This window comes from Centruroides vittatus, unplaced genomic scaffold (assembly GCF_030686945.1).
Source record: "Centruroides vittatus isolate TY-2023 unplaced genomic scaffold, ASM3068694v2 contig_476, whole genome shotgun sequence".
NCBI lineage: Eukaryota > Metazoa > Arthropoda > Arachnida > Scorpiones > Buthidae > Centruroides > Centruroides vittatus.
The window spans coordinates 15,455-27,711 of NW_027122268.1; the positions used below are offsets into that span (position 1 = coordinate 15,455).

Sequence of the window (12,257 nt, forward strand, 5' to 3'; positions counted from 1 at the left end):
GAAACCATGTTGTAAGAATGTCACGTTATATGAGGAATACTTGTATTTTATTATATTTTAAATTATAAACAATGTAAAACCCTAAAGATATGTAAAAAATGTGTACTCATTTTAATTAATTAAACAATGTTTTTATGCAAATTCACTGGTAATTTTATTAATTGTTGCATGAAATTTTCCATACTTTTATGCATATTTTTATTTTTTGTGCATATATGCATGCATATTACATAGTTATTTTGTGCATATAAATCAATGCTTAAGAATTATATTTCCAATCTCGGTTTAAGTCTTTCTGAACCAGTAACAGCATAATCAAATCTAGTAATTATCATAATGAGAAACTTGGACAAAAATTATTTCAGAATTCAACAAAAAGAGTCAAATTTTATTAAATTATTGTACTTGTTTAATATTAAACTTTACAGTTTAATAAATTATTGGACATAAATAATTATTAACTAATAAAAATGTGACTTTTTATCTAGTTAAAACTAAAGTGTTATTTAAAACTTAGTGTTGAAATTAAAATATTTTTTAAAACTTTTTAAATAAAAATCGTAAAATGTTAAAACTGAAAAAAGTTGATTAATGAGTACTTTCAATAACATAGATTACATGAAACAATTTACAAAACATTTTAAATATTTAATAAAATATTAAAACAAAAATTAAATACAAAAGAAAATATCATTGAATATTCAATTGTTTATATTACTTAAGTAGGTATTTCAGGTATTTCTATTTCAAGTATTTTGATAAATTAAATTTTATCAAAATGCACTGTTACAATGCACTTACTTTAGTACCTATGCAATCATTTGAAGTTTCTTGTACATTCTCAGATGATGCTATTTTATAATGTAATCCAGCAATTTTAGATTTTGTTTGAGATGATGTTTGCTGATTAGTTGAACCATCATTTTCTGTTCTAAATAAGTATTGTTCATAACTTATTTAAATTCATGTTAAACTACTAAACAAATAAATCATTTATTTTATATATTATTTTAAAAATTATCCACCTTGTTCCCTCACCAAGCAGAGATATATGGCAATTCCAACCAGATTCCAGTCCCATTTTTTCTGAGAAAACCTATAAAAATTTATTTAATGTTAATCTGTGTAAAATATACATAACAGAAACATTTCAAATTATAAATTCATATAAAAATAAAACTAAAATAGAGCTCCAATTATTCAAATTAATTCATTCTGCAGATGATTTGAGTAATTGAAACTTCAGATAAGTGGATTAACATGTAAAGATGAAATTACAGAGTAGGAGCACCATATTTTACATGTATGATATTTATTTACTCATCAATATGCAAGTAGCATCCTACTGATTATTTGGATCTGTCACAGCAAATAGGTGCATGATATACGAGAATTTCCATCTGACATTAGTGGGAGAAATGGTGGTTCAGATAACTGAACATTCAGTTAATTGGCATTCAAATAATCAGAATTCTACTGTAATTTAATTTAAAAAGCTGCCTCTTTTGTAATTAAAAAAAATGCCTTAAAATATTTTATCCTACTATTAATGAAATTTTTGTAATTTAATGAAGAATTTTTCTTTTTCAAAGAATAGAAATTCTAAACTTAAACTAATCCATTAACTAATAATCAAATGATAGAAACATGTTAACTATCAGGCTAGAAATTGGTTACCGTATATCTCGGCAGATAAGACGAGAGTTAAATCATAAAAAAAGGGCCCCCAAAATCTGGGGTCGTCTTATAGGACAGATACAAAAAAAAATTAGATTGAAATTTATACAAATTAAAACCATTATAGTAAATAAGACAAACCGTAATTATTTACTAGTAAAGAATAGGGTATGTCCACAAATAGAATAGCACATATGACGTTTTTGTGAATAGTCAAGGTCATTATCTGAATGTCTGAATCAGTGTGAATGTTTGCAATAATCGCAAGGCAATGCTGCCAGATGCAAGAAAATAAAATTTGATGTTCTTTCAAAAACTTACAAACAGGACATAATTCTGTATATGCTATACAGTGTTATTATCCAGATGAATATTAGTTTATGATCGCTGATCTAAACTAAATTCATAGGCCATTGATAGTTTGGGGGTCGTCTTATAGGACAGATATATTATAAAACTATAAAACTTCGACAAAAATTTATACCTTGTCTTATCTACCGAGATATATGGTAATTATTTATATAGATATTATGTACTGTACTTTGTTTTGACACTTGGAAAAGGCCAATGGCCATAGAGTCATTTAAGATTAAAGATTAAAGATTAAAGATAGTCAGTTATACCAATATCATGTATGAAACTTAAAAATCAGAAATAAATTAATTTAGACTATTGTTGATGTGTGCTTGTCCTTAATTACTTATATTATACTTTTGTCCACTATGAATGTTCTTGTGAACTAGGACTTGTTATACCAGGAAAGAGAAATGCAATTTCCAATTAAAATATAATTACTGTAATGTAATCTTGTTACAAGATACTTACTGTAACATGATCAAGATTAAGTTACAGTAAATATTTTTTAATTGGAAATTGTGTTTTTCTCTTCTCTCAGTATAACAAGTCCTAATTCACAAGAACATCCAAAGTGGTCAAAATAATAATATAATTTAGACTATTTTGGAAGAAAATATTGATATAGAGCAGCAGTTCTCAACCTGTGGGTCACGATCCTTTTGGGGTTGAACGACTCTTTCACAGGGGTCGCCTAAGACCATCAGAAATATGTAATTTCCAACAGTCTTAGGAACCAAGACACTGCTCCTCTATCCATTTCCAGGTAGGTCTGCCCACATGCAAATATGCCCACATATGAGTACCCAGCATGATGACATTATCACGCAAACCTCATCACATACACCCCATACAAATACAAGTGTATGTGACAGGATTCACACCATAATGTACTTATGTGGACCAATCACACATGTGTAGAGAGCAGCTACTGTGTAAAAAGCAGCTGCTGTGTTGAAAGCAGCAGTATTGGAGGTAAAATGACACTTCGTGAATTATAATTAATGGGTAAATGTAAAATCATGTACTGTAAAATCATCAACTACTGCAAAAAATATCTGTACCATGGAAACTTAATCTGGATGCTGATCAGTCTTTTTATATTCAGCTGTGGTTGATGTGAATACTGCCCCCTTTTGATAGTAACAGGTATGTAAAGAAACAATACAGAGACTGGTAAATCATAGGAAACTTTAATGAACTGTATTGACTGAACTATGCCATGTATCATCTTTTGTATTATTAAAGCTATCGTTATATGTTATTTTCATTAGCAAACCATCCATGACAATGGATCGTGTAGAGAAGAACATTAAGAAAAGAAAATATAGTGAGGATTTTTTACAGTATAGTTTTACCTCAATAATTGAGAAGGAATTGAGAAACCGCAATGTGTTATTTGTTGTGAAGTTCTATCAGCCAAATCTATGAAGCCAAACAAACTAAAATGCCATTTTGATAGCAAGCATCTGAGCATCACTGGCAAGGATACCAACTATTTTAGAAGCAAAGCTGATGGACTCAAGAAAGCCAGACTTGACACTGGTGGCAAGTACCACAAACAAAACATAGCATCCGTTAAAGCTTCATATTTGGTGGCACTCAGAATCTCCAGAGTTATGAAACCTCACACCATTGCTGAGGATTTACTTTGCCAGTGACCAAAGACATTGTTCGAGTTTTGATCGGAGATGAATTTGTTATTACAAAACTAAGTGCAATGTCCTTATCTAACAACACTGTCCACAGAAGAATAGATGACATGTTTGCTGATATTCTTGATCAGGTAATCCAGGAAATTAAATCTGCTCCACTTCCAATATTTAGTATCCAGCTTGATGAATCTACAGACATTGCAAAGTGTTCACAGTTACTGGCTTACATGAGGTATATTAATGATGGCGACTTTAAAGATGAGTTTCTTTTTTGCAATCCTCTTGAAATGACAACTACTGCATGTGATGTATTTGACACAGTTAGTTCATTTCTGAAAGAGTATAAGATCTCTTGAGAAAGATAAGATAAGATCTCTTTGTGGTATTTGCACAGATGGTGTTCCAGCTATGCTAGGATGTTGATCTGGATTTCAACATTTGGTACTGAATGAGTCACCAAAAATCATTGGAACTCACTGTATGATTCATAGGCAATATTAGCAATGAAGACACTGCCACAAGAGTTACAAGAAGTAATGAAAAGCATCATAAGTTCTGTCAATTTTATAAAGGTGAGCACTTTAAACAGTTGACTGTTTTCGCAATTGCGCAATGAGTTGGATGTGCTGAACAATGCTCTGCTATTTCACACTGAAGTGAGATGGTTGTCAAAAGGAAAAGTTTTAAAACATGTTTTTGAGCTTCGTGATGAACTCAAAATGTTTTTTAATCAGAAAACAAGATTGCAGTTTGAAACACTTTTCAGCAATAAAAGTGAACTGCAGAAAATAGCTTACTTGATTGACATCTTTGCCAGCTTAAATCAGTTAAATTTATCACTGCAAGGACCAAATGCAACATGCCCCATTTGTTTGAAAAAATCCAATCATTCCAAACAAAACTTCAGCTTTGGCAAAAAAAACTGGATGAAAATAAAATTTACATCTTGCCTACCTTATCTGCTTTCTTTGAGGAACATGACATTGAACCAGACAAAAGGATTACAATAATAATTTCTGTGAAAGAACACTTGCACATGCTTGCAGATAAAATTTCATTGTACTTTCCAAATCTACCTGACACCCCATTTGCACTTGCTAGAAGCCCATTCACAGTCAAGATGTTCCTGAGACAGCACAAGAGGAGTTCATTAAACTTATGTACAGTGATGCAGTGAGAACTGATTTCTCTACAATGTCAGTTACAAAATTCTGGATCAAGTGTTTGCAAATCATATCCTGTTCTGTCTGAGACTGTGTTGAGCCTTCTTTCATTTCCAACAACATATCTTTGTGAAACAGGGTTTTCCAGCTTGTTGGTTATCAAGTCTAAATACAGAAGTAGACTTGTTGTGGAAGATGATCTTCACTGTGCTCTTGCAGAGTGCCCAAGAATTTCTGATCTGGTGAGAAAGAAGCAATCTCAATCTTAGTACTGACGTTGGCTTTTTACTCACATTGTCGCAAAATGTAGCAATGTAGTTTACTGTTGTTATATTAAGACTGTTATCCATACTACACCATGCTTCAAGACAAAATTTCATTTATTTGTAATTATAAATAAATATTTCACAATATATAATTACATATTGTTTTTGTGATTAGTCACTATGCTTTAATTATGTTCAATTTGTAACAATGAAAATACATCCTGCATATCAGATATTTACATTACGATTCATAACAGTAGCAAAATTACAGTTATGAAGTAGCAATGAAAATAATTTTATGGTTGGGGGTCACCACAACATGAAAAACTGTATTAAAGGGTTGCACCACTAGGAAGGTTGAGAACCACTGATATAGAGCAAGATTCAAATCCACAACTACTGCTTACTATGCTGATGCATTGACAGTTACGCTCTCTTAGTCTCTGTCTAATCTTTGTTTCCAGATCAGAATTAATTGATGAGATATAAATTACACCATAATTTACATTACAGTAAGTTAATCGTGTAAAAGTTTACGAGAAAGGTCAAAAAAGAATTAAAATAGTTAAAAGAATTAAAATAGTTAAAAGAAATAGGAGGTTTCAAAACACGGAGATTTGCAAAAAATCCACAAGGCAAATTTGACACAATTTCAAATATTTTCCCTTGTTACATATACTTAACAGAAAGTAGATAAAAACCAATATGGCTTAAAGCATTAGAAAGCTAATCATTTTAAATCTTAAAGACTGTAAACCAAACAATTGCTGTAATGTATCAAGCTATATTTCTGCTGCTATTAATAGTAACAGAAATATAGCAAGATACATTATGGCAATTGTTTGGCTCTGATTAATAACATCAGATTTTGAGATGTTTACAGTTAAATAAAATAAAGCTCTGACTAAACCAATCTGGATATGTAAAATAGCTAGATAACTGAATTTTTGCTTTAAACAGTCGTTTTTCCTATCCAAACTTTCTGTTATATAAACGTGTACACAATTATGTGCAAATAAAATATTAAATGTGGAAATGTATCTACAAATAAATATAGTTTATTTTCTGCATTTGGAAAAAAGTTACTTTTCATGCACAAAAATATATACATGCATGTCTATTTATTTTTAATAAATAGGTGTGCATTGGGATAAAACAAGTTAAATGACTATTACGTCAGAAAATTAGTGTTTTGCACCTTATATTATTTGTAATTAATACATCAAATAACTTTGTTAATGCATTCTTTTAGTGAATTTATAGCCCGAGGAAGAATTAAGAAAATTTAATCCGAAATGCACTGCTTATAAAGGAAAAGAATAAAATAGCTGTGTGTTTTAAAAAGATCTTGGTCTCTAATTTAATACAGATACTAGAAGAAAAAAGATGTGCAGTTTCACTACTCTTATCTTTTATACCTGAATTTTAACTTAACTTCTTAACAAAATTAAAGGGCAATCCAGATAATCAGAGTCTGAATAACTGAAGTTCTATTGTATTGTTTACTTAATCTTCCTGTTAGTTTTAAATATCTTTTATTCATATATATCACTCAATAAAACCAACACCAGCACATAACAAGTAAAAAGGAAAAATTTATGAATGTTTTCGTCTATGTGAAATAGACAATCTCACGTATATATGATATAAAAAAAACGGCATACCAAAAATAGAATCACTTGAGGATGTCTATTTCACATAGATGAAAATGTTCATAAATGTTTCCTTTTTACTTGTTATGTGCTGGTGTTGGTTTTATTGAGTGATATATTTATACAAACCCAGTTTTTGAGATACATATTTTTTTATTCAATTCTTTGTTTATAGTAATTATTTATTTATATATAATTTCATTGCAAATTTAAAAGTAGACATTGTAAAACTATAAATAATATTGCATTAAACATATTTAATTAATAATAGGCCAAAATAGTAGCACAATTTATGCACACATTCATTTACATATCAAAACATGTATATATTTATACATATTCACATTCATACAAGTATTTGTACAGCACAGCACATTTATAAAAATTAAAATTAAGAACTTACTCTGCTTCGCAATTCATTTTCTTTGGAAAAATGAACAAATCGAATACAAGCTTTGTCTAACTGTTCTATTAACTGTACAAAATCCTAAATAAAAATTATTTAATTGAATTATTATTCTATGAATAGAACTTTTCTTTATTTATATAATAATTTAATAATTATGAATCCATATTAAAAAAAATTTCTTTTAACAAATGGAAACTTTTAATTCTTTTTATTAATCTATACTACTACATAAAGAGACAACTTATTTTTCGTTAGTTCCAACTAACTGCAAAAACTACTGAACCAATTGTTACCAAATTTTAACTGTAGCATCTTTATAATCCCTGGAATGTTTACCACTAATCAAACCTACAGATGTTTTATTAATTAAATAAAACTGCAACAGATTTCTGTCTGTCTATTTGTCTCTCTCTTCACTAGATGGCAACACATGAATTAGTACTTCCTATCAAGGCATTATTTACAAGAAAAGTGTATTATTGAAGTTTACTATTATATTTGAAGAACTAACATTAAATTATAATTAGTTAATTAGCAAAATCTTTGCGGCATTAAAAAAGTGACATCATCATGCTAGATGGCAGTATGTGCACATATGGTGGGTTTTCAAATCGTTACGTATTGTGTTCGTGATTTTGTTAGGCCTAGCCGTATTTGCATGAGTTTTATTTATTTGTGTGAGTGAAGATTATGCCTACTCAAAAACGACAAATCCTTGGCACAAAAAACTCTGAAGTGCTTTCATTTATGACACCCTTAGACTATTCATCATCAGTTAATATTGAGTCTATAGATAAAGTATGTGGGTATTGCAGTGCTCTGAAGTGGAAGAATGAATCACAAGGGATTTGCTACTCTTCTGGCAAAGTTAAACTAGATGTTGTACTTGCCCCCAAACTTTTTCTATTACTATTAAATGGGATTCATCCTGACACTACACATTTTTTAAAGCACAATAGGGCCTTCCAAATGACAAGTTTTGGTGCCACTGAAATACTTCAAAAAAATTTCATGCCAACATTCAAAATTGAAAGACAGATATATCATTTAAAAGCATACCATTAATCCCGACAAACTACCCATTCGAATATAAATGCCTACAATTTCCAGTCAGTCTATACTTTGCAATGATGATTAACAGCTCTCAAGGCCAAAGCCCAAGAGTTGTGGGACTTGACCGGGAATGCAGTTGCTTTTCATATGGCCAACTCTATGTTGCATGCTCACATGTTAGTAGCTGAAAATCTGTTCATTTGTGCTCCTGATGATAAAACATGAGATGTTGTATATCAGGAGGTTATTCCATAAGTTTATCTAGAAAATATTCCACACCTTTAATAAGAATATAATGAATCTGTAACACAATTCTCTGCAGATAGATATACTCTTTAGGTAAGTAAATATAATTTCACCAAATACATATCTCCTGTCAACAATGGGTAACACATCTAGTATAATAAAAAATTAAAACTTTATCTGTATTGTAAATGAAGAGATACAAATGTAATAATGACATAAATATGATTATATTTCATTAAAGAAATATAAAAAATAATAATAAAATTCAAATTATTAAATAAGAAATAAATAATATAAGATTTTTATTTTTTACTAGTTTACTTTTTACATTTATAATATTAATTTTTAACATAAGTTTTAAGTTGCTTAATGACAACCGGTTTACACTGCTATAAAACTATTAAGTAATACTTTACATGTTTTTTTTCTAGTAAAATGGAAAGTATGATTAAATTCAGTTTTATTAATTGACACTATCAAATAAATAACATAAATAATAATTAATTTTTAATAGTTTAAAAAATTATCTAAAAATTAAAGAAATAAAGCTTACCCTACATGCTTGATATTGCATGGTTACCATTCCAATAAAGATTTCATTACCAATCTGTTGAAGGCAGTTTTCAATTTGTGCAGAACTATCATCATCCTCATGAGTTTTTAACAGAATGGAATCGGTGCTTAAATGTCGACTAAGTATAGTTTTACCTTTGCCTTCTAAAGATTGTCTGTCCCACGATCTAATAATTAAAAAAGACTAAAATAAATTTACTAATCTATTTTAAAAGAAAACAGAATACATAAAAACTTATCAATATTATAAATATTTGATAAAATAATCAAATATTTTACAGATTTCATACCTTTCTGATTCCATTTTATTACTTTAATAAAACAATTCCAAAGGAATAGTACTTGCCTTCAGAAATTAAAACTTTACTTAAGCATAAAAGTTTTTGAAACATATTAAGATTCCATCATCAGTAATGTTTTCAAACAATTCCATTTCACTGCATTATCAGCTGATTTTAGAACAGAATCAGCTGATAATGAAACAAGATGACTAAAACACATTTCTGATAATAACCAGTATAGACTTTTATGATAAGAAACAGACTAAGATCTAACTGGAGAAATAAAGGAAAGAAATAGACTCAAATTTAGTTCTAATTTACTGGTCAAACATTTGTAATTTGTAGCAGTATTTGCAATAATGTTTCATTATCAATTAATTACTAAAATCAGCTACTATAAAATTATATTTTATGTAATATAAAATATAGTTTGAATATCAAATGGCTCAAGTTAAACATCAAAGCTTGGATAGTGGAATTTCCAACGTAACAAATGCATACTACTTTGTTTAATGAACAGCCATAAAAAAGTTAAAGTTAGAAAAGTTTTTAAATAATTTTTTTTATAATAAAATATACACAGAGTGATCAGAATCAACCACACAATAGTCACATTATGTCATTCTTTTTGAAAACCAACCTCAGAAACTTATCTGTTTTTCGATTGGATGTGGCATTCCAGAAGTGTTTGAATTGAAAGGTCTATGATGTCACTTTGGACAAAGAGACGAATCAGAAATAACTCATAGAAAGAAGTTATTTATTAACTTGTAGCATAACTGGTTACATTATTTTATAATAAGTGTAAAAAATGACCTCCATCTGGCAAGCAACAAACAACTGTCTATAGAATATTTGTACATGTTACAGAATGGCAGATGTTATGGCTATTATGGCTGTGCGCAAAACAGCCACTAGGTCCTGTTAGAGTCTGGTGGCCATTTGTAAACAAGTGCTTTGAGATGCTTGCATAAGAAGTCTACAAGATTCAGATCAGATGATCTAGCAGGCCATGTGACTGAACCACCACAGTCAATTCATTGAACTGGATATTCCAAGTGGTGGTGAACAACTGACGAAGGATACACCAGTGCTCTATTATACTGAAACCATAAAGTGCAAATAAGATCTAAAGATATGTCATCTGAGCAATCTGGCAGGATACTGTGCAAAAAATCTACATAGTTTCAAGCTGTTGTATATTCAGGAAGAAGATATAGTCTCATAAGAATATCATGCACAATAACACACCAAATACTGACAATATTTGGTGTGTGAAACAACCCCAATAGACTTGGTATGAGTGTGAATCTGTAGCATGAGTATTTTCTAATGCCCAAACATGGCTGTTATGGCTGTTAAAGACACACACACAAGGAAACTTTGTTTCATCAATCCACAAAATCTGGTGGATGAAAGTATTATCTGAGTAATGGTGCTGTAACAGCTACTCGCATTAATCTTGTCTCCCTGGGAATCCTGCCGATGAAGACTTTGCACTCGTGAACTGATATGAATGCAGATCCTCATCATGTAAAATGGACAGCATTATATTTTGATGCATATTTAATTGTCACAATTGTCTGGCTACTGGTCATTGGGTAATCCTGTATCAATGCTAATACAACATCCTTGACAGCTTGTATATGCACAAAATGTACATTTTCACTGCCTGCATTTGGCATAGATATGACCCTACCTATTTTGTGCATTCAACGGTCAAGATGCCAGATGAATTGGGGGATCCAGGCAATATCATGCCAAATATTAACTGTATAGCCTTGCTGCTCCTAATGGTAAGCAATGACTCCCCCAACAAGAGGTACATGTCACAATATTTTTGCACACTATGACATAACTGAAAAACAAAAACAAGAAAAAAAGAAGTATTGCCTGGCATCAAGATAAAATGAAATTGTTTAACAAATGTAGTATAAGCTAAAATGCTGGCATAAACTTTTGTTTCTTTCTCTGACTTTTTATACATACTATCATACATGCATGCAAACAACTCCTAGTTTGATGCACACATTCAGATTTTCAAATCTATTACATGCTTTCTTTTTGTATGTGTGTCTTGATTTATTCCAAGTTATCAGCAACCCCAAGGATGCCTAAGAGATACTTTGTTTGATGCTTTACAGCTAAAATTGCAAATGACTGAAAATACATCATTAAACTTTTTGATGAAAATATCGCTGGAATTTCACATCCAATCAAAAAACTGATAACACTTTTTTGGGTTGGTTTTTGACAAGGAATCACTTGGTATGATTATTGTGCAGTCAATACTGATCACCTATATATATATATTTTAATTCTCCAAATATATATTTCTTTTCTTTCAGTGAAGTGAATTAAAACGACTTATGTCATTAATTAATTTTATTATTAGAAAATTAATTTAAATGTCTGTCTTTTAAAGTATTATTGTTGTAAAATAAACAACAAATATAAACATATATAAACACAACTTTTAGATAAAAGTGAAATGATTGCCAGATTACATTGGACAATGTTGTAAATAACTTTTTTAACAATTATAGTTGTATTACTGAAACATACATTATTAAATAACTAACAATTAACTCATAATATTTTGTTAAAAGCTTTATTTCAAGATTTTCTTTTACTTATATTCTGTAGGAAACTTGCTAATTCTGTCGTTTATAGTAATTTATTTTGCAATAATTGTTTCTAGATAAACTTTTATTTACATCATATAATTAAAAAAGTATCAAAAGATCAAAACTTCTAAAAATGCTAATTTTTCTTATATCCATTTTACTTTTATTTCAAAGTTAAATTATGATAAGAGTAATTAGTCTGATTAGATATCATTGATTATATAAATAATTTAAATATGATTAAAATTAAGTTAATATGTGATGTAGTCATTATATTCCCAAATTGAATTCCTATGCAAAA

The 12,257-nt window shown here is 29.5% G+C and overlaps 1 protein-coding gene across 1 annotated transcript in view; it reads right to left on the minus strand.

Moving 5' to 3' along the window:
- The window catches only part of l(2)k05819 (transmembrane protein 94-like protein l(2)k05819), a 72,079-nt gene that overhangs the window by 8,899 nt on the left and 50,923 nt on the right, over positions 1–12,257 (minus strand). The window contains exons 16-19 of the mRNA XM_067273423.1: positions 9,029–9,215; positions 7,171–7,254; positions 1,026–1,096; positions 802–931 (exon numbers count right to left, since the gene is read on the minus strand). Of these exons, the coding sequence (XP_067129524.1) occupies positions 802–931; positions 1,026–1,096; positions 7,171–7,254; positions 9,029–9,215 (472 nt within the window). The remainder of the gene's footprint in view (positions 1–801; positions 932–1,025; positions 1,097–7,170; positions 7,255–9,028; positions 9,216–12,257) is intronic.